Source organism: Catharus ustulatus, chromosome 6 (assembly GCF_009819885.2).
Source record: "Catharus ustulatus isolate bCatUst1 chromosome 6, bCatUst1.pri.v2, whole genome shotgun sequence".
In the NCBI taxonomy this organism is placed as follows: Eukaryota; Metazoa; Chordata; class Aves; order Passeriformes; family Turdidae; genus Catharus; species Catharus ustulatus.
The window spans coordinates 53,493,971-53,520,941 of record NC_046226.1 but is presented as its reverse complement, the minus strand read 5'-3'; the positions used below and the strand labels follow the sequence as shown (position 1 = coordinate 53,520,941).

Sequence of the window (26,971 nt, the reverse complement as noted above, 5' to 3'; positions counted from 1 at the left end):
TGGAGGACACAGATCTAACTATGGGGTGCCTGGGACGAATTGTGGGACTAACCGGGCTAGTAGAGGACGCCTAAGGCTAGCTGAGAGATGCCTGGGAGTAGCTGGGGGGAATCCAGGACTAGCGGGGGACACGTGGGCTGGCCGGGGGGAACGGCCGAGGACCCCCGCCGGTGTCGGCGGGGCGCTGCGCCTCTCCGCAGCCTGCAGGTGCCGGTGCCGCCGGTGCCGCCGCCGGTACTGCCGGTGCTGCTGCCAATGATGCTGCCGACGCCGGTGCTGCCGGTGTCGGTGCTGCTGCCGGTGCCGGTGGCGCTGGCGGCCGGGGGGCGCCGCTGTGCTGCATTGCGGGGCGGGCGGCCCGTCCCCGTCCCCTCCCCGCCCGTCCGGCCTCACGGGGGGAGCGGGGCTGTGGGGCTGTCGGGGCTGGGCAGCGATATGTCCCTGCGTGCACAGATGTTATTTATATCGAGGTGCAGGGCGGCTCCTCTCCCCTCGCCCCGCTCCCGCGCCGGCCCCGCCACCGCCGCCGCTCGCCCGCTCGCCGCCCCGCGCAGGTGAGACCCCGCGGCACCGGGATGCGCCGCTCCGGGGAACACGGGAGGGACCGGGGGATAGCGGGAGGCGCCGGTCCCCGGGGACGAGCGGAGAGGGGGGCACCGGCAGGCGCTGCCCACCCCGGGGATACCGGGTGGGGGGTGCGGCGCCGAACACCGGGCGCGGTACCGGGGAGGGGGGGAGACGGTGGGCACGGAGGAAAGTTTGGTGGCGGGGGTGAAGAGCCCTTCGGGGAGCCTGAACCCCCTTTTCGTCCTGCGGCGGGGGGTCTGCTGGCACCCCGTGTCCCTCGGGGCTGCTCTCGGGAAGGACGGGGCCGGCGAGTGGCGGTGACTTTCTAGGGACACCCTGGGGACAGCCTGGGGACAGTGTGGGGGCACCCTGGGGACACTCTTCCTGGGGTGCCGAGCTCTGGAGGGCTCCCCACACCAGTCCTTGGTGCTCCCAGCACTGTTGAGATGCGGTGGAAAAGCCGAGTCCTGAGGGTCTTGGTGGGACACATCACCCAACCCACTTTGTCCCCCAGTTTTTAGCAACTGGACAAACTGGAGTTATTGGGAAGGCTTTTTGGGGTGCCGTGCCCTTGGGCCCCCTTGTCCTGGTGCCAGGAGGATACTCCTGGGTGGGCATTGAGCTGGGGGAATGCTTACCCTCACCCCAATAACCTAGGGGTCCCCCAGGCCTGATTTCCCAGCTTTTCTCGTTAGAAATCTCCAGCTCCCAAAGCAGGGGATCGGGGCGCCCTGGAAAACAGTGGCAAGCACAGGAGACTCAGGAAACCCTGCTGGGTGCCAGCATGGCCCCCCCATGGAGTATTTTATAGCTATTGTGTGGTTATGGGGCACTGTCTGGTGATCTTGGGGTGCAGGGGAGGGCAGCTCCTAAGAAGGGACTGGGGCTCGGCTGGCGCCGTGCACAGGGGAGGCCTATTTATAGCAAAAATGTCAGCAAGTGTGCGTGTCACCGGCTTGGGTGACATGGGACAGTCCTGGCATGGCCGGCATGTGGCCCTGGGGAAGCCCAAATTCTCCTGGCGGGTGGGAGTGTGGCCGGGGAGCCCTGGCCGGAGCAGGGCATCGCAGCCGGAGGAGCCGTGCCGTGCCTTGCCATGCCCAGCTGCCCCGTGCTGTGCCGCGCGGCCGTGCCGAGAGGGACCATCTGCTCCCGGCCCTGGCCCTGCTCCTGGCAGGCAGGACACTGTTGGGGGGCTGGGGGGATGCCCCCCGGCTCCTGCCCCTTCCCAACCGGCTCATGGACACGGGGAAGATGCCAAATCCAAGTGTTTTGGTGAAGTGGAGCAATGGGGACACATCAGAATCTGTGTGACGGTGATGGGGCAGAATTTTGGGGTGTTTGGGGGGATTCTGATGAGTTTCTGTGCACTGGAAATGGGCTTTCCGGCAGCATGCTGTGGCTCTGAGGGATGAGCCAGGGAACGGGTTTGAGGGTGCCATAGGTGCCAGGTGCCAAGCACTGTCCTGGCCGCCCTTGGGGTGTGGGGGGACATTCCCTGTGCCCGGCGGGGGGACTGTGGTGGTGGCACGGTGTCAGCCCCTCACCGGGAAGTGCTGATTCACCGTGCTGAGCTGCTGGCCGGGGAAAGCGACGCTGCCCGGGCCACGGCCGCAGGATGCTGGCGGCGAGGCCGGCATGCTGGCATTCCCTGCTTTCCGCACGCTGAGCGGGAGGAATGACAATTCCCGGGTGGCGGGTGCTGGTGGCGGCGTGGCTGTGGCGGGGAGGGATGCTCGGAAGGCGCCGGTGCGGCGGAGGGAGATTTAAAGGGTGGGTGAGCGCCCGCGCTCAGAATGCTCCCATGGGCCTGCTGTGGCTCCCTTCGGCGTCATCTCCTCCTCCTCTTCCTCCTCCTCCTCCTCTTCCTCCTTCTCTTTCTCCTTCTTGGATGCTCGCAGCCATGGCCCCGCTGCTGTGTTTTCGGGGACAGTCAGAACTGAGGGATCTTGCAGAGATCTGACACAACTTAGAACATCCATCCTGATGGCAGTCCCTGAAATTTTGGGGGCAAAACCCACAAATTTGGACTCCCACAGGGCTTTCGTGCCAGGGCGAGCTGGGTGCCCTGGCAGAGGCACAGTCGTGGTATGAGGGGCTGCACCCTCCTGCCTGCCCTGGTACACATGGTGCATGGCCCTACACCCACTCGTGTGCCTGCTGTGTGTGTCCCATGCACACTCTGGTGTGTCCTTGCTCGGGCATACACACTCTGGCACATTTCTACTTGTCCTTGTTCACCTGTGCACGCTCTGGCATGTCCCTGTGTGTCCTTGCTCACAGGCGCACTCTGTCACACTTCTGTATGTCCTCGTTCACATGTGGATGCTGTGACAAGTCCCTGCATGTCCTGGCTCACAGGTACACACTCTGACACCCTTCTCCATGCCCTTTCTCACACTTGCACACTCTGGTGTGCTCCCGTGTGTCCTTGCTGCACTGCCCACACTCCTGCATGCTCCTCCATGTCCTTGCACGCTCCTGGAGCCTCCAGGTCCAAGCCAAGGCCCCTGCCTGGGCCGCCCTGATTAGGGGTGGAGTTGGGTGTGGCACTGCCCGGGCTGCCCCGATAACCCTGACAGGGGGGACCTGAGAAATGCCCGGGGCACCCGAGGGGGACGGGGGGCCCATGGGTTGTCACAGCTCACGGGGACAGCAGGGATTTGGGTACATGGGGCTCCCCCTGACACCCACAACTGAGGGCTCTGTGCAGCTCTGGGTTGCTGGGGGGGGTCCTGGACATGCTGCTGGCTGTGGGGAGCCCCAGCCCACATCCTCGCACCCCTCAGGGGCCCCTGCTACCCGACAGCTGCTCAGAGGCATTTTTAGATACCAGCCATGTCCTATCTGTGTCTCAAATGTCCCGGGGGTGGGTGACTCCCACCTGCTGGCAGCTGTCACCCACTTTCTGCCACCAGTGCTGGTGAAGCCCCTGTGCCATGCAGGGGTTGGGGTGGGGTGAGCAGCAGCCCCTCTCTCTGGGGGCATCCAAGGATTGGGGGGGACACCTCTGGAGACCTGGGTTGGAGTTTCACCTGGGCAGAGGGACCAGGGTGAGGACGCAGCACCGTAAATAGCCATTAGCACAGCTCGGTGGGGCTCAGCACGGGGGTCCTGGAGCGGGCAGCTGCCAGGTGCCCCCCCAACACCTGGGTGGGGCGAGGCTAAATCCCTCTGAGCAGCTTATCCCGAGGCTCTGAGCCGCAAATCCCCACGTGCCACAGGGCCGGTGAGCCGCCGCGGCCGCACTGATGCTCACAGTCCCGCTGTCCCCCCAGGGGCCTCTCACCGGTAGCTGACGGCCACCGGGCCGGGGCACACTGGGACCATGACCTCGGCCAATGACTACGAGCAGCTGGAGCTGCAGCAGCAGTACAGCCGCAGCAATTATCGCTGGGACGCATCCGACGATGAACTGGACAATGACAACAGCTCCGCACGGCTCTTCGAGCGCTCCCGCATCAAAGCCCTGGCAGGTGGGTGGCAGGTCCCCTCAGTCCCACCTGGTTTGTCCCCAGTGTGGGTGACCCCGTGCCTGCTGTCCCTGCAGACGAGCGGGAGGCTGTTCAGAAGAAAACCTTCACCAAATGGGTGAACTCGCACCTGGCTCGTGTCACCTGCCGCATCTCGGACCTCTACATGGACCTCCGGGATGGGCGGGTGCTCATCAAGCTGCTGGAAGTGCTGTCAGGAGAGCTTCTGGTAGGGATCCCATCCAGCTAGAGACCCTGGGACAAGTGGTCTGCCATGCCACGCCATGCTACACCATTTCTCTTGGTGTTGGGCAAGGGTTGGGGGGGCAGCAAGGGGGTGGGGGTGTCCTCAGGCAGGGCTTGGGGTACTTGGTGTGCAAGGGAGGGTGCTGAGCACTGTCATGCCTCAGCCCAAGCCCACCAAGGGCCGGATGCGGATCCACTGCCTGGAGAATGTGGACAAGGCGCTGCAGTTCCTGAAGGAGCAGCGGGTGCACCTGGAGAACATGGGCTCCCACGATATTGTGGATGGCAACCACCGCCTAGTCCTTGGCCTCATCTGGACCATCATCCTCCGCTTCCAGGTGAGGACTGGTGGTTTGGGGCATTTCTCTGCTCCACACCTCATTCCCGAGTTGGAGCCATCCTCCATGGACCTGCTGTTTTCCAACCCCAGAATGTTTTTTTGCTCCCAGATTCAGGACATCATTGTGGAGACTGGAGAGGAGGGCCGGGAGACACGCTCTGCCAGGGATGCACTGCTGCTCTGGTGCCAGATGAAGACAGCAGGGTAGGTGGTGGGACCCCCATGTGACCAAGTGGGGGTCTGGGGGTGTCCGGACGGTGACAGTGACAACCTCTCCCCATTGCAGTTACCCCCATGTGAACGTCACCAACTTTACCTCGAGCTGGAAGGACGGGCTGGCCTTCAATGCTCTCATCCACAGGCACAGGTAGGTAGCATGGCGGCAGGCACCAGGGTGGCAGTGGCACTGAGAGATGTCTCACAGGTGTGTCACCGCTGTCTTGTGGCCTCTGTCCCCAGGCCTGAGCTGGTTGACTTCCAAAACCTTACCAAATCCAATGCCCGGCACAACCTGGAGCATGCGTTCAGCGTGGCAGAGCGGCACCTGGGCATCACTCCTCTCCTTGACCCTGAAGGTGAGGCAGTTACTGCCAGTACTTCTGCCTCAGTTTCCCCTGGGACATTCCCAAGCTCCATGGAGCACAGGGAGGTTCCCAATGCAGGGCTGAAGGGACGGGTGGGCACAGGAGGGACCTCATGAGGTTGTGGTGACCTGTGAGGTGGGTTGAGGTTGGGTCAGGAGTGATGCCTCTTGCTCACACCGGGCAGATGTGTTCACGGAGAACCCTGATGAGAAGTCCATCATTACCTACGTGGTGGCCTTCTACCACTACTTCTCCAAGATGAAGGTGCTGGAGGTGGAGGGAAGGCGCCTGGGCAAGGTAGGGAATGGCACTGAGGTGGTTGGGGTGTTCTCTTGGGGTGCCAGCCCTTCATACTCACTCCTGGTCCCGCCACAGGTCATCGAGCACGCCAAGGAGACAGAGCGGATGATCGAGGGCTATGGGGGGCTGGCGTCCGACCTGCTCACCTGGATCGAGCAGACCATCGCTTCCCTCAACAGCCGCAGCTTCGCCAACTCGCTGGCTGGGGTGCAGCACCAGCTGCAAGCCTTCAGCACCTACCGCACTGTGGAGAAGCCCCCCAAGTAAGAGCCCCCTGCTCCCCATGCCCACCCGATGGTGTGGGGCACCCAAGGGTGCCCAATGCTGAGCTCTGTCTGGGGCAGGTTTCAGGAGAAGGGCAACCTAGAGGTGCTGCTCTTCACCATCCAGTCACGGATGAGGGCCAACAACCAGCGTGTCTACACCCCGCACGAGGGGCGCCTGGTCTCGGACATCAACCGGGTATGGACTTTGTCTGCTGTGGTAGTTGGGAGCAGTGTCCTGGGGTCAAGTCAGGCCCATCTAGGGGAAACTGAATTCCTTTCCTGAGGCAGATTGGGTCCATCTCTGAGCAGTTCAGGTCCTTGGGCAGGCTGGGATGGGCTGTGGAGCAGGTTGAGTCCATCTCCTGAGGCAGTTCAGGTCCCTCCCAGGACATGCTGAATCCATACTGGGACTGGACCGATCCATCCCTTGGCAGGCTGTGTTCCTCCACCTGGGGGTCATGCTGGGGCTCACCAAAAGAAGAAGACATGGGTGGGTGGGGGGATGTGGGATACAGGTGCCACCTCTCCAGTACTGCCTTCCCCCAGGCCTGGGAGCAGCTGGAGAAAGCAGAGCATGAGCGGGAGCTGGCGCTGCGCAACGAGCTGATCCGTCAGGAGAAGCTGGAGCAGCTGGCACGGCGCTTCGACCGCAAAGCAGCCATGCGGGAGGCCTGGCTGAGCGAGAACCAGCGCCTGGTGGCCCAGGTGAGGAGGGGGACCACCCACCCCGGGGACCTCCACCCTGGAGAGCTCACCAGAGCCTCACCACAGGCTCTGTGCCGGGGCAGGACAACTTCGGGCAGGACTTGGCGGCGGTGGAGGCGGCCAAGAAGAAGCACGAGGCCATCGAGACAGACACAGCTGCCTACAGGGAGAGAGTGCAGGCCATTGAGGCCGTAGCCAAGGAGCTGGAGCTGGAGGGCTACCACGACATCCAGCGCATCAATGGGCGGAAGGACAATATCCTGCGGCTCTGGGAGCAGCTCCTGGAGCTGCTGGCTGCCCGGCGCCAGCGCCTGGAGATGAACCTCACCCTGCAGCACCTCTTCCAGGAGATGCTCCATTGCATTGACTGGATGGATGAGGTCAAGGTGAGCTGTGGGCATTGGCTGTCACCATGAGTGAGGTGTCTTTGTCCCAGAAGGTGTTGGTGGGAGTTTGCTGGGGAGGGAGATGAGATGCTGGGGTGCTGATGCTGAGTTTTGGATGTCAGTGTCTGAGGTTCTCCTGCAGGTGAAGCTGGCATCTCCCGAATCTGGGAAGCACCTCCTAGAAGCAGAGGAGCTGCTGCAGACCCACCGTCTGCTGGAGGCCGACATGGCCGTACAGGCAGAGAAGATCCGGGACATCAGCGCTGCCGCCCTCCGCTTTGCCGACGCTGAGGGTAAGTGTGCCAGGATATCCCTGCATCCCATGGGGTGGCCAAGCGAAAGGACACTGTACTGACAAGCGACCACCCTGCTCCCTGCCCAGGCTATCGTCCCTGTGATCCCAAAGTCATCCGGGACCGCGTGAGCCACCTGGAAATGTGCTGGCGAGAGCTGCAGGTGCTGGCGGCACGGAGGAGAGCCTTGCTGGAGCAATCCCGCTCCCTCTGGACCTGCCTGTGGGAGCTGGACGAGGCAGAGAGCTGGATCAAGGAGCAGGAGCAGCTCTACTCCTCCCTGGACTTCGGGAAGGACCTGCCAGGCGTACTGCTGCTCCAGCGCCGGCACGCTGCCTTCGAGGCCGAGCTGCGGAGCCGGGGCGGGCGGCTGGAGCAGGCGCTGGCGGTGGGCGAGGGGCTGGCGGCCGCGGGCTGGGCGGCCGAGAGGCTGCGGGAGCGAGGGGCGGCCGTGCGGGCGCTGTGGGCGCAACTGGAGGAGCTGGCGGCGTTCCGACAGCGCGGCTTGCGGGAAGCGGAGGGCTTCTTCCAATTCCAGGCGGAGGTGGAGGAGCTGGCGGAGGGGCTGCAGGATGCCCGCCGGCGGGCGGCCGCCGAGGAGCTGGGCCAGGATGAATCCCGCACCCTTGTCCTGCTGCGGCAGCACCAGGAGCTGCTGGACGAGCTGGCGGCCGCCCGGGAGCAGCTGGACAGGCTGGCGCAGCAGGCCGAGGGCTTCCCGCCGGAGCTGCGTGCTGGCCCCGAGGCGCAGAGCCGGCTGGCGACCCTGCGGGAGCTGCACGCCGAGGCCACCGCGCTGGCCGAGCGCCGCGGCCGCCAGCTGCAGGATGCCCTGGACCTCTACACTGTTTTCGGGGAGAGCGACGCCTGCCATCTCTGGATGGGCTCCAAGGAGACCTGGCTGGGAGAGCTGGAGGTGCCGCAGACGCTGGAGGACCTGGACGTGACGCATCGCAGGTAGGGATGGAGCCCTTGCCGTGGCGGTGCTGCCGTGCCCTGTCCCGAATTGCTGTTCCTTCTAAGCCTGGACGTTCCTCCAGGTTGGACGGGCTGGAGCAAGACATGGCCACCGTGGCTTCCCAGATCGCCGCGGTCAACCAGGCAGCCGACGGGCTCCTGGCTAGCGGGCACCCCCGGAGCCCCCAGGTCCGGCAGTGCCGGGAGCAGCTCAATGAGAGGTACGGCGGCGGGCGGTGTCGGGGCGGGCAGGTGACACGGTGACAGTGAATTCCCCGCCATCCCCCGCCTCTGTCCCGCAGGTGGGGCCGGTTCCGGGATCTGGTGTCGGAGCGGCGGCGGGCAGTGGGCTCGGCACTGCGCCTCCTCAACTACAACCTGGAGTCCGAGGAGACCCAGAAATGGCTGCGGAGCAAAGCCCGGGCGGTGGAGGCCACGGCCGAGCTGGGCCGCGACCTGGCCGGCGTCCTGGCCACGCAGCGCAAGCTCTACGGCATCGAGCGGGAGCTGGCAGTGGCCCAAGACCGCCTGGGCACCCTGCGCTCCCAAGCCGAGCGCCTGGCCGAGGAGCGGCCCGAGGTGGCCACGGAGGTGGCCCAGAAGCTGGCGGTGGCCACGTCCGCCTGGGACGAGCTGCAGGCAGCCCTGGCAGAGCGCGCAGCATCCCTGGGGGAAGCTGGGCAGCTCCGGAGTTTCCTGCAGGACCTGGATGACTTCCAGGCGTGGCTCTTTGGCGCTCAGAAAGCCGTGGCGGCCGTCGATGAGGTGCCGGCGTCGCTGGGGGAGGCGGAGGAGCTGCTGAAGCAGCACGAAGAGGCCCGGCTCGACGCCGAGAAGCATGCGGGAGCCTTCGCCGCCCTGGTGGAGGCGGGGGAGCGGGTGCTGGGGGGGCAGACGGACCCCGAATACGAGGGGCTGCGGCAGCGCCTGGGCGGCGTGAAGGACGGCTGGGCTGCCCTGGGCAAGATGGCAGAGGCTCGGAAGCGCTTCCTCACGCAGTGCCGCAACTTCCAGGAGTTCCTTCGCGACACCAAGCAGGCAGAGATCCTCCTCACCAAGCAGGTGGGTGCTCAAGCAGTGTCCTTTGGGTGTCTGGGCTCACGGGCACCCCAAAAATGGGTGATTGTGCGCTGATCCCTTGCTGTGCCCCTCAGGAGTACACGCTGTCCCACCTGGAGTTGCCCTCCACGCTGGAGGGCTCGGCTGCTGCCCTGCACCACTTCCAGAACTTCCGTGCTGATGTGGAGAGCAATGCCAAGAAGGTCCCAGAGGTGGTGGTTGGTGGCACCAAGCTGGTGGCTGAGGAGAACATTTTTGCTGAGAAGATTTCTGAGAAGTGCCGAACTCTCCAGGAGCGGTGAGTCCACCACAGGGCCGGCAGGTGGGTGAGCAGCATGTGGGCAGCAGGGCTGATGCTGCACATCCATGATTCCCTGCCAGGCATGGAGCTGTCATGGACAAGATGGAGGAGGCAGCGGATTTGTTGCAGGACAACCACGACCTACAGACCTTCCTGCAGAGCTGCCGCGAGGTAGGAATGCAGCATGGCTGGGGACATCCCTGGGGGATCCTCACCAGCTGAGCACTGACTCCCCTTCCCTGCAGTTTGATGCCTGGGTGGATGAGAAGATGCTGATGGCTCAGGATGTCTCCTATGGAGAAGCCCGTGGTCTCCACAGCAAGTGGCAGAAGCACCAGGCATTCATGGCTGAGCTGGCACCCAACCAGAGCTGGCTGGAGAAGATTGAGGCGGTGGGTGCCAGCACCGTGATCGGAGAGGGGGAATGGAGTTGGGGAAGAGTCTGGAGCATGAGGAATTGCTAAGGGAGCAGGGAGGCTTGGCCTGGAGAAAAGGAGGCTCAGGGGGGACCTTCTTGCTGTCTACAACTCCCTGACAGGAGAGTGCAGCCAGTTGGGGGTTAGCCTCTGCTCCCAGGAAACAAGGGAAAGGACAAGAGGAAACAGCCTCAAGTTGCACCAGGGGAGGTTTTGATTGGATAGCAGGGAAAATTCCTTCAGGGAAAGGGTTGTGCAGCCCTGGCACAGACTGCCCATGACTGCAGTGGTAGAATCCCCATCCACGGAGGAATTTAAAAGCTGTGTGGACGAGGCAGTTGGGGACATGGGTCAGTGGTGGCCTTGGCAGTTCTGGGGGAATGGTTGGACTCAATGGCCTGAGAGGTATCTTCCAACCTTAACAATTCCAGGAGTCTGGAATGCTCCCAGCCTGCTGCGTGGGTGGGGTGGGGTGTCCCCATGCCGCAGTGACCACCCACCTCTGTACTGTTGCCGCAGGAGGGGACGGAGCTGGCTACGCGCAAGCCGCAGTACGGCGAGGTGGTGACGCAGCGGCTGGAGGAGCTGCGCCGGCGCTGGGCCGAGCTGCGCGGCACTGCCGAGGAAAAGGGCCGGCAACTGTTCGAGGCCGAGCGCGCGGCGCTGTACGCCCGGAGCTATGGGGAGCTGGAGAGCTGGCTGGGGCGGGCGCAGGAGGAACTGCGCCATGCCGAGAAGGTCAAGGACCTGACCGCCACCAACCTGCTGCTGAAGAGGTTGACGGTGGGTACTGGCACCTCACCGGGTCCTTTGGGAAGGGGCAGGAGGTCCAAGGCGATTAAGGTTGTTTCCAAATGGGACTGGGGTTCTCCATCTCGCCTCAGATCCCTAACTTGTATGGATTTTCCCTGCCAGAGACTGGAAGAGCAAGTGAGAACATGGATGAAGGAGCTGGAGGAACTGGGGTGGCAAGGCACCCCTGGTGCTGGGGATGTCCCAGATACCAGCAGGCAGGAGCAGATGCTCCGGCAGCGAGTCCTTGAGCTGCTGGAGCCACTGGAGAGGAAGAGGAAGGAGCTGGAGACTGCCAAGGCCATGTACCAGCTGGGGCGTGATCTGGAGGATGAGACGGTGAGTGTCCTTGCTGTGGCAAGGGCCAGGGGGCTGGGGGTACCCACGGGTGCTGCAGGGGGCTCAGTGGGTGCTCCTTCCTGCAGCTGTGGGTGCAGGAGCGGCTTTCCCTGGCGAAGTCAACGGATCACGGCACCGACCTCCCAAGCGTGCAGCGCCTGACCAAGAGGAATGAGGTGAGCCTGGGTACTGAAGCAACAGCCACCATCCCGGGTCATCCTTCGGGATCCATCCCATGGGTGACTCTCACTCTGATGTCCCTCCTGCTGGCAGACACTGCAGAAGGAGCTGGCCGGCCATGCCCCCCGCCTGGGTGAGGTGCTGAGCCGGGGAGAGGCAGCAGGGAGCGGTGAGGAGCCAGGCCCGGAGCTGGCGGCACAGGCACAGGAGCTGCGGGCGCTCTGGGAGACGCTGCAGGAGGAGGCAGCCGCCCGGCACCGGCGCCTGCGGGAGGCTGAAGAGGCCCAGCAGTACTACCTGGATGCTGACGAGGCCGAGGCCTGGGTCAGCGAGCAGGAGCTCTTCATGGGACCCGAGGAGAAACCAAAGGTGGGGAGCGATTCCATGGGTGCTCCGTGTTTAGGGGGTTTGTGCTGCTTGGGCCATGCCTTGCTGGGATGTCCAGTGTTGACCCTGGTGGTGCTACACTGTTCTGTTAAACATCATCCACATGTGACACACCATGGTGTGTCCTGCTCTTATGTGTCGTTCCCATGCCATTACACACCATCCATCCATCCCATTCCATGCCATGCCCCACTGAGCTCGCCATTGCTCCCTGTGGCAGCAGACAGAGCCAGGACATTTCTGTAGAGGAGGCACTGGGTCTAGACCCTAGTTCCTGTCCCCCAACCATGCCAGGTGCTGATGGCATCGATGTTTTCCATGCCATAGGATGAGGAGAGCTGCTTGATGATGCTGAAGAGACATGTCCGGCAGCTGCGCTCCATTGAGGACTACGGACAAACCATCAAGGAGCTGGCAGGGAGGGCGCAGCAGCTGCTCTCTGCCGGCCACCCCGAGGGGTAGGTGCCACTCCACGTGTCCCCTGTCCTTCGAGGTGACCCCGTGCCCTCAGCACTGTGTGGGTGGGGGGTTTGGCTGGAGCTCTGGCAGTGTCAGCTGCTCTAGTTGGGCAGGGAGGTGGTCAGAGAGGGATATGGGGAGCACAAAGCGGGTCCTTCACCCCCAACCCCCCCGGATGTCAACACGGGTGGGTTGGGGACATTTTTTCATGGGTGAGAACTGTGTGTGTGTGCCGGGGCCGCGCAGGGAGCAGATCATCCGGCTGCAGGGCCAGGTGGACAAGCACTACGCGGGGCTGAAGGAGGCGGCCGAGGAGCGCCGCCGGCGCCTGGAGAACATGTCCAACCTCTTCCAGCTGAAGCGGGAGGTGGAAGAGCTGGAGCAGTGGATTGCCGAGTGCGACCTGGTTGCGTCCTCCCCGGAGATGGGGCAGGATCTGGACCATGTCATGGTGAGGGTGATGGAGTGGATGTGGCGGTGCTGGCAGGTTGCTTGAGGGGGGAGACTTGACTTTTCTCTTCCCTCCATGCAGCTCCTGCGGGATAAGTTTCGTGAGTTCGCGCGGGAGACAGGGAGCGTGGGGCAGGAGCGCGTAGACCGGGTGAACCTGACCATTGAGGACCTCATTGACGCGGGGCACATTGAGGCGGCCACCATAGCTGAGTGGAAGGATGGGCTGAACGAGAGCTGGGCCGATCTCCTGGAGCTGATTGACACCCGCATGCAGCTCCTTGCTGCCTCCCATGACCTCCACAAATACTTCTATGACGGTGCTGAGCTGCTGGCCCTCATCGCTGCCCGACGCCAGGAACTGCCCCAGGATCTGGGCGAGGATGTGGGCACGGTGGAGGCTTTCCACCGCATGCACAGCGCCTTTGAGAGGGACCTCCAGCTGCTGGAGGCACAGGTGAGGCTCCAACCTGATGTGGATGCCAGCACTCAGCATTCTCTCTGGTCTTGTGGAAGGTGTCCCTACCCATGGTGGGAGGCTGGGCTCAATGGTCTTTGAGGTCCCTTCCAACCCAAGCTGTTCTGTTCATGCAGGTGCAGCAGTTTCGGGAGACAGCAGCACGTCTGCAGACTGCCTATGCTGGGGAGAAGGCAGCTGGAATCCAGGAACAGGAGCAGGAGGTGTCCCGAGCGCTGCAGGAGCTGCTGGAAGCGTGCAGCGGGCGCCGGGCACGGCTGACAGACACGGCTGACAAGCACCGCTTCTTCAGCATGGCACGGGATCTGCTCTCCTGGATGGAGAGCACTGTCCGGCAGATTGAGACACAGGAGAAACCCAGGTATGGATGCACCCAGCAGGAACCCGGGATGGGACATGGAACCGATGGCACCACTGACCCTGGAGCCTCTGTGTCCTCAGGGATGTCTCCTCGGTGGAACTGCTGATGAAATACCACCAGGGAATTAAGGCTGAGGTGGATGCTCGGGGCAAGAACTTCACCGACTGCATCGAGCTGGGCAAGAAGCTGCTGCAGCGCAAGCACCAGGACTCACCAGAGGTGAGGGAATCAGGGATGGGGGTGGTGGGGGTGATACCATCTGGGCCACCCCCTAACAGCATCCCCTCACAGATCAAGGCGAAGCTGGTGGAGCTGGTGGACAAGAGGAAAGCCATGATGGAGACGTGGGAGCAGCGCTGGGAGCGGCTGCGGCTGCGTGAGTGTGCCAGGGAGGAGTGCAGCAGTGCCGGGGGTGGTGGCACGGGTGGTCCAGGGACTGAGCACTGCCCTTCCCTCCCACAGTGCTGGAGGTGTGTCAGTTCTCCCGCGATGCTTCGGTGGCCGAGTCGTGGCTCATGGCTCAGGAGCCCTACCTGGCCAGCAGCGACTACGGGCAGACGGTGGATGCAGTGGAGAAGCTGCTGAAGCGGCATGAAGCTTTTGAGAAGTCCTCCGCCACCTGGGAGGAGCGCATTGCCGCCCTCAGGAAGCTGACAACGGTGAGAAAGGCTTGGGATGAGGCCTCTGCCTGCCCTGCCACAGTCTCCCCCCGTTCCCTTACCATCCCCACTCCTTGCCTGGCAGCTGGAGCTCCTGGGCGGACGGTCTCTGCGCGAGGGGCTGGTGCGGGACGGGACGACGCGCTCTGAAGCTCCCGACTACTGCCTGGATCTGGATGGGGCGCTGGAGGCCGGGTAAGGGATGCCACCCTCCTCCCATGTGACCAGGGACACTGTTCCCACATCCCACTTCTCAAACCAATAAGGTTTTTTACCATTAAGGGGCTTTTTAACCATTTACCTTTTCCAAGCAATAAATCGATGCTGTTGGAAGAGGAGAGATGAAAGTCAAGCCTCACCCTGACAGGGCTTTCATCCCTCAGTGGGGACAGGAGAGCAGTAGCCAGTCCCCATCCTTGTGGGATCATGTCTGTGATGGGGATGCTGACCTGCTGTGTCCCTGTGCAGGTCTGAGGAGGAGGAGGAAGAGGAGGAAAAGAAGGATGTGAGCACACAGGACACTTCGCTGCCCACTACAGATGGACTAGAGCCGGTCAGTCCTTGAGTTTAGCTTTTACCTTCCCTGATGACCAAAAAATGTCCCTGCATGCAAAAATGTGTCCCTGCATGCAAAAATGTGTCCCTGCATGCAAAAAGGTGTCCCTGCATGTCCCACAGTTCCTGGCACTCCCTGTGATCATGACCTCATTGTGTTGACAAATTCCCACATTCCCAACCCTCACCTTGTCCTTGCCTTGTGTTGAATAAATATTGAATTACCCCAAAAAGGCCAGACAGGCAGAGGGATACTGCAGTTCTGGGGTACCCTTTGCCCCAACTGCTGGGTGACATGGAGGGTGGCACCCATGGTGTATGCGTGTATCTGGGATCCGTGCAGCAGCCAGAGTTTGAGTGTCTGCCCTGGGGCCACTGTGTCACCCCAAGGGACATCATTGCTGTACAGGACATCAGCAGGGCTGATGACCATCACCCTGTGGGGCATTGTCACCCTGTGGAGCATCATCATCCCAAGAGACACAGTCACCATATGGAGCATTGTCACCCCATGGGGCACTGTCACCCTGTGGGGCACAATCACCTGTGGGAATTGTCACTGTACAAGGCATCAGCACCCTGCAGGGCATCGTTACACTCTGCAGCATCATCACCCTTCGAGGCAGGAATTGTTGCCCACAGGGCATTGTCCTCATGTGCCAGCCCTTGTGCTCGCTGCCAGCTCTCTGCTCCTCCCACGTGCTCTGCCTGTGCAGGGACACGATGGCTCTCTGTGGCTCTGCCTGCTTGGGGACAGGAACCTCTTCTGCCTCTTCTGCCTGCCTGGGGACATGGGCATCTCTTGGCTCTTCAGGGACCAGCTCACTCTCCCCTGCCTGGGGACAGGATCCTTGAGTACCTTCATGGGAACAAGCTCATTTGTGCCTGATAAGGGACGTGGGGATCTTCTGGCTACTCAGGGAGCGTGTACCCCTCTGCCTGCTTGGGGACATGGCCATTTTCATCAGCTTGGGGACAATAGCCCTCTGCTTACTGCCAGCCTGCTCAGGGACACAGGCATCCTCTGGGGACAGGAACCCCTTCTGCCTCTTCTGCCTGCTTGGGGACATGGGCATCTCCTGGCTCCTTGGGGCAAGATCATTTCTGCCAGCAAAGGGATGTGCACATTTTCTGGCTACTCAGGAACAGGATCCTCTCTGCCTGCTTGGGGACATGGCCATTTCAACTGCTTGGGGACAGGAGTGCTCTCTGCTTACTGCCAGCCTGCTTGGGAACATGGCCATCCTCTGGAACCCTGGGGACCAGATCACTTTCTCCTGTATGGGGACAAGATCTTTGAGAACCTACCTACATTTCTTCTGGTTCGGGGACAGGAACATCTTCTTGGGGACAGGGTCCTGCTCTGTGTTCTTGGACACATAGGAATCTTCTGGCTTCTTGGGGACAGGGTGCTAAACTTGCCTGCTCAGGAACAGAGACACTTTTCCCTGCTTGGAGACAGGAACCCCCTCTACCTGGGACATCTCCTGCCTCCCTGGGAAAAAGATCACATCCGCCTGCTTGGGGACAAGACCCCTGACTACATATCTGGGGACAAGATCACTGCCTGCTTGGACACATGGGCCTCTCTGGGCTCCTTGAGGACAGGGGCTCTGGCAAAGCTCCTCCTGTGGCACCCAGCTGGATGGGTGTCCCCTTCGTCAGGCACCACTGATGCCTTGAGATGATGGCACTGATGCCACAGTCCCCAGCTGGACCTCTCACTGTCCCTATGTCCCCTGGGCTGGCAACAACACTGAGGTGACTCCCAGGACTGCTCATCTAGCTTGGTTCAACCTCATCACCCCAAATCTGAGAAGACACTGGCACTGAGATTGGGGGGTGCCAGGGCTGGCCCATGTCCCAGCCACTCACTGAGGTCCTCCCAGTAGGCACCAGATTTTGTGTACTGGAGCTGGTGGCTTCACTGGCACTGTGTTGAGGATCCCAGCTGATTGCTGGGGTCTTCCCAGCACCCACCAGTTCCCACATACTGAGCTGGTGGGGTCACTGGTACCAAGATCTGGGGGACACACACACACGTTGACACCATACTGGACCATGTCCCAGATGCTCACTGGGATCTTCCCAATAACCATCGTTCCCACACAATGGATCTGGCAGGGTCACTGGCACTGTGCAGAGGGTCCCAGGGCTGGACTCACTGCAGGATCCCAGATACTAATTGGGGAATCACAGCTGGGATGGGGATGCTGAACAGTCCTGTCAGCAGTCACCAATTCCCACGTATCAGAACTGGTGGGGTCATTGACATCCAGCCACTCACTGGGGTTCTCCCAGTAGACACCAGTTCCCACATTCCGGAGCTGGTAAGGTCACTGGTATGGAGACCTGGGGGTGATCCACCCACAGGCCACCAGACTGAGGTCCAATGACCCACTGGTGACAGCAACCCATGTGCCCAGTGCCACCACGGGAGGGGACCTTGCTGCAGGTCCATCAGTGGCAGTGGGTGGGTGACACTGCGGCATAACCGCGCTGTTGCCTCGCAACAGCTGGCACCGAGGACAGGTGACGAGGAGCCGGTGTCACCAACCCCACGGCCACCACGGGAGGAGCCAGAGGAACCAGCCACGCTGCCCGCCCGCGTCAGCAGCGTCCAGCTGGAGGGCTACCTTGGCCGCAAGCATGACCTGGAGGCGGCCACCAAGCGCGCATCCAACCGGTAGGCACAGCAGCGGTGGTGGCGAGCGCGGTGTCCCCGGCGGGGCGGTGTCCCCAGGGTGACACGGTGCTGGCGCAGGTCGTGGAGCACGCGGTACTGCGTCCTGCGGGGTGGCCAGCTCGCCTTCTTCAAGGACGCCAAGAGCCGCGCGCTGGGGCTGCCGTGCCAGGGCGAGGAGCCCCTGGGGCTGTGGGACGCCCGCTGCGAGGTGCCCGCGGGCTACAAGAAGAAGAAACATGTCTTCAAGCTCAGGTGAGGGCACGGCACCATGAGGGGTGGCACAGTGGGCATGCATGGCACTGGTGTCTGTCCTCTGTCCCCTAGGCTCAGCAATGGCAGCGAGTGGCTGTTCCATGGCAAAGATGAGGTGAGGGGTGGCCCCTGTGGGGACATGGGGTGGCTGGTGGAGCCCAGGGGGCACAGAGTGGCTGGGGGATGTGGTAGTGGTCAGCAGTGCCCAAGGGGACATGGGTGGTCAGAGGTCCAGAGGGACACAGGACGGCTGGTTGTTCCCAGGGGGACACCAGTAGTGCCCCGGCTGGGGTGGCTGTAGTTGTCCAGGGCATGTGGTGGTCGCCAGCAGTGACATGGGTACACAGAGATGGTTGGGGGACCTGGTCAGCAGTGGCCAGCAATGCTCCGAGGGGCAGGGGATGGCCGGGGTGCCATAAGGACACAGTGAGGGGCTGGCTGGCAGTGTCCAAGGGGACACGGGTGCCTGTAGAGGCCTTGGAGCAACTGGCATCACACTGGCTGGGATGCTGCTGAAGGGGCCAGGGAAGCCCCCTGACCACACCCCTGTGCCCGCAGGAGGAGCTGCAGGCCTGGCTGCAGGGGCTGAGCGCGGCCATCACAGAGTGTCGGGGCAGCCGCGGGAAGGTGCAGAGCCTCCCCCTGCCCATACCCCCGGCCCCCCCCGAAGCACCCCTGCCTCGCAAGGACAAGGAGAAACGCTTCAGCTTCTTCCCAAAAAAGAAATAACCCCCATGGATGGCGGGGGGGGATGACACCCCACATCACGCCAGCGGGGCCACGCGTGCGTAAGGACATGCGTGCATGGTGCCTGTACAGGTGCCACCAGGTCTAGAGGGGCACGCGGGGGTCACGCGTGGGCAGGAGCCCCCCAGCCCCCCCCGCCACGAGCACACGTGTCTGTGTGCACAGTGTATATATATATATTTGTATTTATATATATACATACATTTACACGCTTCAGGCACACCCCTGCGCGGAGGAGGCCGCAGGTGCCCCCCAGGGTTGTGCCCCCCGTGCCCATACGTGTCCCTGCACGCACACGTCTGCACACGTGTGTCCCCGCATGCAGGTGCACCCCCGGCCCCACTCCGCACGCACGGCACAGGTGTGCGCCCCACAGGTGTGCATGGACCCCCCGGCACCCACACGGGGGGTGCGTGGGTGCCCCCCAAAGCCATAACCTCCTGCCACCCCACAGCGCGTGGGTGCAGAGGGGGGACCCCCCGGCCCCCGCGGGCACCAACCAAAGAGCGTCAGCCCATGGGGGTCCCTCTCTGGCACCCCCCATCCCGTGCCCCCCCTAGCCAAGACACCCTGGGGAGGGGCGGGCGACCACAGAGGAACTTTGGGTTCAGTTTGGGGTTTTTTTTTCTAATAAAGATGTGAAAGCGAGCAGGGTGCAGTGCCGGGTGCCTGCGGGGCAGCGGGGGCCTCTGGTGAATGTAGCGGGGGGCTCTTGGGGTTGTCACTTCTCCAGAGCAGGGAGGGAGTCCCCAGGCTGTTCTTTCTACCAGGTGGGTTGGGGGAGTCCATGGGGTGCCTCTTTTCCTGTGGGCAGGGAGTCCATGGGGTGCCCCTTCTCCTGTACAAGCTGGGTATCCATGGGGTGCTCCTTCTTCCAGGAGGGCTGGGAGTCCATGGGGGTGCCCCTTCTCCTGGGCAGAGTGAAAGTTCCCAAATGGGTCCTTCTTCCAAACAGCCTGCAGGGCCATAGGGTGCCCCTTCTTCCCGGTAAGTTGGAAGTCCATTTGGTGCCCCTCCTACCAGGCAGTTTGAGGATCCATGGGGTGACCCTTCTTCCAACTAGACTCGAGGTCCATGTGGTGCACCTTCTCCCAGGAAGGCTGGGGGTCCACAGGACACCCCTTCTACCCGTCCCTGCCCCTAGCTGGCAGCGTCGAGCGTCTGAAACTTCTGCCGCAGGTCCCTGACGAGGCCGTGGCGCAGCGGCTCGGGGCTGCCGGGGGGCTCGGGGCAGCGCCGACGGTATTCCTCGGATGCCTGGTAGGCTTTGCAGCGCTCCACCACCGCCTTCAGGCAGATCTTCTCCCGTGTGGTGGGCGAGCGGATCTGCACGTAGGCCTGGGGCTCCGGCAGCCGCTCCAGCACCAGCACCCGCTGCCCGGGGCCCAGAGGGGCTTCGGCTGCCACCCAGAGCGCCCCGTCACTGCTGTACCGCGCTGGCGCCGGGTTTGGGGTGTCAGAGCCCCCGGTGGCCTCGGCGCTGCGGCTCCGGCCGCTGCCTCGCTCCTTCCCGGCCGGGCGCCCACCGCGGCCGGGACCCTCGGGCGCCGAGCGGCTTCGGCTCACTGGCGGCGGCCGCGGAGCACCGAAACGGGCACGGAGCTCCTGCACATCGGGCCAGGCGAAGGGCTCAGTGCCCACGGGGCTCGAGGGGCTGCGGGGGGCACGTGGGGACGGGGACGCCACCGGCGCCTCGTCCTGTGGCACAGCCAGCAATGGGGTGCTGGGAGGAGGGTCCCCATCCTCCTGCGACGGCAGCGGGGGGCGGCGGGTGCCAGCGCGGCGGCTCTTGATGCGGAGGCTGTACTGCCGTGCCAGCTGGTACACCTTGGTGCCCAGGTGAGGGGGTGTCAGCAGCAGCTGCGGGGGTGGCCCCGGGGGTGATGCCGTGGTGCCCACATCATCTTCCTCTACAATGAGCAGCGGCTCAGGGGGCTGTGTCCCGTTCTCCTGGCATGGCTCTGGTGCCTCGGGCTGGGTGGGGGGCTCAGGGCTCTCGGGGGGCCCTGGGAGCCCATTGAGGCGGCACACAGAGCTCCGCACCAGCCCCTTGGGGATGAAGGAGAGGCTCTCGCGACGGCGCACCCCGAAACTGGCATCACGATTCTCGGCATGGCCATAGTAGCTCTTGATCTTGTCAAGGAGCAAGCGGTCCCGGTTGGAGAGCAGCGATTCCCGGCGGGCTTTGATGAAGGGTTCAGGTGAGGGGATGGCACTGCGGGACTCCCCAGGCTCCCCAGATTCGAGCAGGGGGCCCCCGTCCAGGCTGAGGGTGCTGCCACCATGGCTGGGGGTGCGTCCCAGGGGCCCCTCCAGCGCCAGGCTGCTCCTTCGGGACAAGCTGCTGCCGCCGCCAAATCGCTCAGCAATGACACTGGCCTGGTCCAGCACTGAGGGTGGCAGGATGCTGGCGGCACCGTCCCCTTCCTCCTCTTCCTCCTCCTCCTCCTCGCTGCTCAGCACCTGCAAATCCTCCGCAACGCGCTCCGGTTCCCCGTCCCCACTGGGCAGCGCCAGGGTCCCCTCCAGGGATGGGGATTTGGGGACCTTGGGGTGCTCCCCAGCACTGCTGTTAGGGGGGTGGGTGCTGGATCCCTGGGCACCGCCGGGTGAGGGCCGGGGGGTCGCACTGACCTTCTCACAGCTCCCTGGCCCCCAGCTGCTCGGCCTCTTGGGTCCCTCCAGAACCCATGGGGGTCCCCTGGCCTGGGCGAGACAAATGTGGGGAGTCATGAGCTGGGGGGGCACCCAGCTGTTCCGAGCAGGATAAATCCCATGGGGCCCTGGGAGGGGGCACTGGAGTGGTGTGGAATGTCCTGGTAGTGATGTAGGGTACCCCAGGAGTGATGTGGGAATGCCCCAGAAGCGATCTGGGGTGCTCTGCATGCCCATCCTGGGGTTTGAAGGGCTGGTGTAGGTACCTGCTCCTCCTGGGGCTCCAGCAGCAGATCCCCGGCACCCGGCAGCTCTTCCTGGCAGTCCTTGCCCAAAGGTTCCTCCTCCTCCTCCTCCTCTTCCTCTGCCACCATGCCCTCAGCCACTGCCCAGGCTCTGGGGTGCTGGGGTGGCTCCCCCACTTCCAGGAGCGCCCCATCACTGCCGGTGTTCTGTGTAGGGGTGAGCGCTGGGCTCAGCATCCTGTGCCAGGGCTGGAGGCACTGGGCACCCCAACCCTCCACACCTGGCCTTACCTTCAACCCTGCCAGCCGGGACAGAGAAAAGCAGAGATTAGTGAAGGGAGCCCCCAAAATTTACCCCACGGCCCCCAGCCACCCCTCCACCTGCCACACCAGTGCCACAGTCATGCCAGCTCACCTTGCTCGCTCAGACGCCACAAGTTGTGCTTGGTGGGCTCTGCGGGGAGGGAAGGTGACAGTGGCATCACCCCCGTGTCCCCCAACTCATCAGCACCCCGAGCCCCCTGATCCCGTCCGTTCTCCACACCAGATTGCCTGCGCCCCTCATGTCCCTGCAGCCGCTCCAGCAGCGTCTCCATGTGCCCCTGGTGCTGGAAGGGCTCTGTGGGAACAGGGAAGGGGTACCATCAGCACCCAGTGCCACCCTACCTGCAGGCATTGGTGTCACCCAGCCACAGCTTAGCCCTGGTGAAGGGGTGACAGTGTGGTGGGAACACATGGGACAGCAGGAACTGTGGTGACACGTGGCTCTCACCAGACTGCCGGCGTCCCTGGAGTGGCTCGGTGGCACCATCACCCAGGGGCTGGCAGGACCAGCTCTTCTTCAGGCGCTCGGGGCTGCAGCGAGGCAGGCGTGGGGGGTCTGTGGGGACAGGGAGTGACACCAGGGCAAACGGGCGGGACAGAGTAGGGCAGAGAGGGAATGGTAGGGCACTGGTGGCACTTACAGAACAGGTCCATCTCCAGGATGGCTTCCTTAGCCTGGGTGGAGGGAGGATGGAGAGAAATGGGGCAAAAGTGGGTACAGCTGCCCCCCCTAGTTGTGCCAGGGGGTCCCTGATGTCACTGAGGTGCCCACCCCTCCACCCTCACCTTTTGGGGGATGGTGGCGTGATGGTTCTCCAGGATGAGCCTCTTGATGTGGTGAGTCCACACACGCTTCTCCTCCACACTCTTGGCCTGGGGGGCACAGGGAGAGTGGTGGGGTGAGACAGGTAGCCCTGGGGTGTCCCCAGGGTGCCCCCCACCCCATGCCCCCATACCTGCAGGCTGTGCTGCTGCTTGCCATGCTTGTAGTGTGCCAGGCTGAAGCACAGCGAGTCCCGTGTGCTCTCAATCAGCATCAGCGAGGAGCACTGTCAGGAGAGACATCAGCATCCCTGGAACTTCCCATTCCAGCACTCAGCAGGGTCCCTGGCACCCACTGGGCTCCCCCATTCCCAGCACTCTCCAGTTCCCCCAGCCCCAGCACCCACTGGGGTTCCTGACATCCACCCTGTTCCTCCATCCAGACATCCACGGGAGTCCCTGGCACCCAGTGGGCTCCCCACCCCGTCACCCTCAGAGTCTCCTGTCCTTATCCCGCACCGGAATGTGGCTCTTGTAGACATAGTGGTCACCACGGCGCTTGGTGATGAGCAGGGCCTTGTCAAAGAGGAAGAGGGCACGTTCGTGGCGCACCCGCTGTGCCCGAAATGTGCCCTCCAGCACCAGTTCCCCATAGCTTGTCAGGTCCGGCCCCTTCCAGCCCAGCAGCAGCGACTGGATCTCCTGCATGGACAAAGACAAGGAGCGTCATCACCCCTGCCACAGTGCCCATCTCTTGTGTCACATGGTGCCACCCCCTCCCCGGGGTGTCTCCCTGGTGTCCCCCCAGTGCCCACCTGCTGGCGGATGGCATGCTCATGCTTGCGCTTCATGTCATTGATGTACCAGGCCACACAGGTCATGGTGTCGATGGCCTCCAGCACCAGCTCGTAGTCGTCCCCTGCCTTGTGCTCAAAGTGCCTGGCAATCTCCTGGGCACACCATGTGGCATCAGGACATGGGAATGATCTGTTCCAGGTGCCTGGGCTGCTCCAGGCACCCAAGCCGTGTCCCTGTGCCACCCCTGGTATCTGGGCTAGGCCAGATGCCCATAGCCACTCCCTGTGTCACCCTGGGCTGTGCCAGGCACCCATGCCACAGCAGGCGCCCACACCATGCTGTGCCAGGCACTCACCTGGAGCAGCAGGTGGTACTTGAGGATCCTCTGGACAGGCTTAAGCAGGTAGGCCCCGAGGGGCAGCGCGTGGCGCAGCCGCTCCTGGCATTCCCGCAGGAACCGTGCCTGGACCTTGCTCCTCATGCACTCAGTCAGTGCTGCCACCGAGCTGCGGGCAGGGAAGGGGCTCAGATCCCTGCCCATCTATGTGCCCCCTGCTCACCTCCCTGCTCGCCCAGCTGTGCCCCCTACACACCTGGGGTAGTTGTTGCAGTACTGGGTGTAGATGGCAAATTCCTGGCTCTGCAGGTAAGGGGAACACAGTGAGCGCCTGGTATGACCTGAATGTCCCTACAGTGCTCCCTGTGCCCCCCGGTTTGCTCGCCCTTACCCGGGTGACGAAGCACACGGCCACAGCCACGGGGTCATTGGCACAGCTCTCCAGGTTTTGCAGGAGGGTGCTGGGGGGCACAGAGGGGACAGGGTGACCACAGCCCCCCCACACCCGTGGGACAGGGTCGCACTCCTGTCACCTCCCAGTGGCACCTGCTCCCCCACCTGCTGAGCTCGTAGATGTCCTCGATGTTCCCAAAGAGCGCGCTGACCTGCTCCGGTCGCAGCACCGGCTCCTCCGCATCGATGATCTTGCCCAGGTAACCCTGCCGGGCACCCACGGTGGCACCATTGCACCCCTAGACCCCAAACCGTGTCTACAGGGTGTGCCCCCGTGTGCCCCCTGGCACCCACCTCCACAATGCTGCGCAGGTCACGGGCGTAGGTGCGCTCTGACTCCACGATCTCCTGCACCACGCGGTCCAGGTAGCTGGGCTTGGCCCCAGGACTCCCGAAAGCTGCCAGGGGGTGCCCACTGCGGGCACCCGGCCACCCCCCCGGTGATGCATTGTTGTTGGCATTATGGAGCCCCTCAGCCCATGCCTCAGTCCTGGTGCTGGGTGGATCCTCCATGGCACAGCCAGGCTCCGGGCTCAGGGCAGGGCGCTGCGGGCACGCAGGCACCGGCATCCCGGCATCCCCTGGCACCAGTGGGGCACAGGGCAGCTCTGGGGGGAGAATGGTGGGTTAGGGGGTGCAGAGAGCCCCCAAATATGGGTGGCGTGTGGCACCAAGGGGGGGTCACCCTGATGGCCAAATCCTCTATGCCAAGGGGTGCTAGCATCCCCCAACCCCAAAAATCCCCGGGTACAGCACAACAGGGGTCTCCACCCGCCAATGCTGAGATTTGGGAGTTCGAGCCGCTGCCCACACCCACCAGGGCCATGCGTCACCGCCGCGCCCGCGGGACACCTTCCAGGTGAGCTCAGCGCAGGCTCGCCCTTCCGGACCACCGGTGCCACCGGGATCCTCCTGTGCCACCGAAACCGCTCAGTGCCACTAACACGCCCAGAAAACAGCGGCAAAGCGTGTGGGAGTGTCGAGGCCACTGAGCCCGGTCACCGCGGCGGGTGGCCCTGGGGACAGTGACCTTGAGCTGGGCCACGTGCTGTGCGGGTGGCGTGGCCGCCCGAGCCCCCCAGCACCCCCGGTGCCGGCACCCAACCGGTCCGGCCGGTTCCCGTCGGCGCTTCCCCACACCCACCGTGCCGCGTGGCCGCCATCCAGCCACCGCCCTCGCCGGGGCTTCCCCGAGCACACCAGGAGCCCCCCAAAACGCCACCGCGGTGCCTCCTAAGTGGGGTTCGGGTGTATGTCCCCAGCGGTGCCACAACAGCGGACCCCGGGTGCTGGCATATCTGAACCTGCCATGGGGCACCTTCTGGGCACCCTGGATCTGGGTGATTTGGGGAGCAGCTCTCCCAGCCCCCAAATTCCTCACCCCTACAGGCATGGGGCACCCGGTTCCAGAGTCACCTCCACCCCGGGGGGGTCACCCAGGCAGTGACATCAGAGACAGTCGACCCCGAGCATCCCTTCCGGCAGTGCCCGACCCCTACCCCGTTCTGCCGGGGGGACAAGAGAAGACCCCCAGGTGGCACTGGGAGACCAGACAGGAGCTCCCTCACCTAACACCGGGGCGGGGATTTGTGGCTACCGCAGTTCGTCCCCGGAGGCACCGCCGGCCGCCCTAATCCGCTCAGAGCACCGGGATTACGGCGCCGGTTCTCACGTCACCGGGACCGCGGCCACTCTCCTCGGCCCATCGGCCACCGTCATCCCGGCCGGTGATCGGGGGGGTTGATCCTCTTACCCCCCGGTATCACCTCGGTGGACACGCGGCCGCCCAGAGCCCTCCCGCTCCCGCCAGCTCCGGGTGGGATTAGCTGTGACCTTCACGGCCCCGACCCTGTCAACCCCGCCACAGAGGACGGGCGATCCCCCGGGAGTCCGAACCCCCCCGTTCGACTCCGGTGGTTCCCCAAAACTCCCCGGTGGGGGAAACTGAGGCAGGGGCCGGGTCTGTTGTGCCGAGCCGGGAGGGAGGTGGGATTTTCTCCCCACCGTGGGATCGCCAACCCCGTTGCACATTCCAGCGCGGGAGTTGGGCGCGAGGCACAGCCCACGGCGTTTTCCCAGGATCGCGGCACGGCACGGCACGCCGGGAGAGGGGCCGCGACGCGCCAGCCCGCCGGAGCCATATAAGGGCAGGCGGTTCACCATTTCCAGGCATTTTCCAGAATCCCAGCGGCCTTGGGAGCGGGGAGGTCGCCGCCGGCTCCAGCGCAGCTGCCGCGGCCGTCGCTCCCGGCCCCGGCTGGCACCGCCGCTGCCCGGCGGGCACGGGCTGGGCGCCGCCGCTCCCGCCCGCGGGGACTCGGGGGGCTCGGCACCACGGGGGTCCCCGTGTCACGGCATTCCCGGGACAAGGCGGCACCGACCAGCGGGGCTGACAAAGCCTCTTAGTGCCCGGCGCCCATGGCGTCGCGCCGCCTAATCCCGAAGGAGGGGCGCAGGACACCCACACTCCCCTCGGGGACCCCTTCCCAGGGTCACCCCACATGCCACAGCCTGTACCGCACCCCCGGGTCGGCCTGAGGACCACCCCCAGTTCCTCTGGGCGCCTGTCCCGGGGGTCTCCCCGCACCCCAAGGTCCTGCTGTCCCCTGCTCCCGGTATCCCCAACTCCCACTTCGTGGGGACCCCCAGCTCCTGCCTCATTCCGGGCATCCCTGGACTCACGAATCCTGCCTAACCAGGGCCCGTGGATCCTGCTCCACCGGGATGCAACGGCTTCTGCCCCACCAGGACCCACGGATCCTGCTCCACCGGGACCCACAGATCCTGCCCCGCGGGAATACAAAGGCTCCCGCCCCATCGGGACCCAGGGATCCCACTCCACTGGGATGCAACGACTCCCACTCCACCGGGACCTCGGCTCCCGCTTCACCGGGATGCAACGGCCCCGGCAGCACCGGGACCCCTGGATCCTGCCCCACCGGCAGATCCCCGCTGCCGGGGACCCTCGGGACCGCCCCCTCCCGCCCGGCGGGGACCCCCGGCTCCCCTCCCGCGGACCCCACGGCCGTGCCCCGTTCCCGCCCGGGCCGGACTCACCGCGCTCCGCTACCACCGCCGCCGCCCCGACCCGTCCCGTCCCGCCCCGGCCGTGCCCGCAGGAAGCGGCAGGAGCGCCCCGGGGCGGGGACAGCGGCCGCC

The 26,971-nt window shown here is 64.1% G+C and overlaps 2 protein-coding genes across 6 annotated transcripts; one reads left to right on the top strand and one right to left on the bottom strand.

Annotated features, from left to right (window-relative positions):
- Positions 1-398: 398 nt before the first annotated feature.
- On the top strand, positions 399-18,886 carry SPTB (spectrin beta, erythrocytic). 3 transcript variants are annotated; one of them, XM_033062156.2, is made up of 37 exons: positions 399-554; positions 2,851-2,928; positions 3,846-4,043; positions 4,118-4,269; positions 4,451-4,624; positions 4,736-4,830; positions 4,913-4,993; positions 5,086-5,201; positions 5,395-5,507; positions 5,586-5,773; positions 5,855-5,972; positions 6,323-6,481; positions 6,565-6,867; positions 7,010-7,160; positions 7,250-8,117; positions 8,201-8,338; positions 8,420-9,179; positions 9,272-9,474; positions 9,558-9,648; positions 9,723-9,869; positions 10,413-10,676; positions 10,809-11,024; positions 11,111-11,200; positions 11,298-11,573; positions 11,919-12,049; positions 12,297-12,501; positions 12,583-12,957; positions 13,095-13,339; positions 13,420-13,558; positions 13,631-13,715; positions 13,802-13,998; positions 14,084-14,193; positions 14,467-14,551; positions 17,070-17,239; positions 17,318-17,491; positions 17,564-17,606; positions 18,050-18,886. In XM_033062156.2, the coding sequence occupies exons 3-37, from the start codon at positions 3,896-3,898 to the stop codon at positions 18,218-18,220; spliced, it is 6,981 nt and encodes a 2,326-aa protein (XP_032918047.1). In that variant the 5' UTR covers positions 399-554; positions 2,851-2,928; positions 3,846-3,895; the 3' UTR covers positions 18,221-18,886. The 3 variants fall into 3 exon arrangements, with proteins under 3 accessions (XP_032918047.1, XP_032918049.1, XP_032918048.1); XM_033062158.2 differs by lacking the exon at positions 2,851-2,928; XM_033062157.2 differs by lacking the exon at positions 399-554 and having other exon boundaries at positions 2,363-2,928.
- Positions 18,845-26,912, bottom strand: PLEKHG3 (pleckstrin homology and RhoGEF domain containing G3). Of its 3 annotated transcripts, XM_033062161.1 has the most exons (17): positions 26,870-26,912; positions 24,107-24,420; positions 23,918-24,018; positions 23,751-23,820; positions 23,616-23,662; positions 23,378-23,528; positions 23,040-23,174; positions 22,744-22,926; positions 22,419-22,511; positions 22,249-22,335; positions 22,104-22,137; positions 21,911-22,018; positions 21,683-21,757; positions 21,554-21,592; positions 21,430-21,437; positions 21,160-21,345; positions 18,845-20,944 (listed from the first exon to the last, which is right to left on the bottom strand). In XM_033062161.1, the coding sequence occupies exons 2-17, from the start codon at positions 24,380-24,382 to the stop codon at positions 19,379-19,381; spliced, it is 3,159 nt and encodes a 1,052-aa protein (XP_032918052.1). In that variant the 5' UTR covers positions 24,383-24,420; positions 26,870-26,912; the 3' UTR covers positions 18,845-19,378. The 3 variants fall into 3 exon arrangements, with proteins under 3 accessions (XP_032918052.1, XP_032918050.1, XP_032918051.1); XM_033062159.1 differs by having other exon boundaries at positions 21,554-21,757; XM_033062160.1 differs by lacking the exon at positions 26,870-26,912 and adding an exon at positions 24,630-26,020 and having other exon boundaries at positions 21,554-21,757.
- Positions 26,913-26,971: the final 59 nt, after the last annotated feature.

Bases quoted from the DNA above. Each gene is read 5' to 3' on its own strand.
- PLEKHG3 (XM_033062159.1), bottom strand. From the start codon at position 24,382: ATGCCGGTGCCTGCGTGCCCGCAGCGCCCTGCCCTGAGCCCGGAGCCT. The intron at 22,019-22,103 runs GTAAGTGCCACC...CTGTCCCCACAG, and splicing joins CCTGGAGATGGACCTGTTCT to ACCCCCCACGCCTGCCTCGC. The intron at 20,945-21,159 runs GTACCTACACCA...TGTCTCGCCCAG, and splicing joins TGGAGCCCCAGGAGGAGCAG to GCCAGGGGACCCCCATGGGT.
- SPTB (XM_033062158.2), top strand. From the start codon at position 3,896: ATGACCTCGGCCAATGACTACGAGCAGCTGGAGCTGCAGCAGCAGTAC. The intron at 5,508-5,585 runs GTAGGGAATGGC...GTCCCGCCACAG, and splicing joins AGGGAAGGCGCCTGGGCAAG to GTCATCGAGCACGCCAAGGA. The intron at 17,240-17,317 runs GTAGGCACAGCA...GTGCTGGCGCAG, and splicing joins ACCAAGCGCGCATCCAACCG to GTCGTGGAGCACGCGGTACT.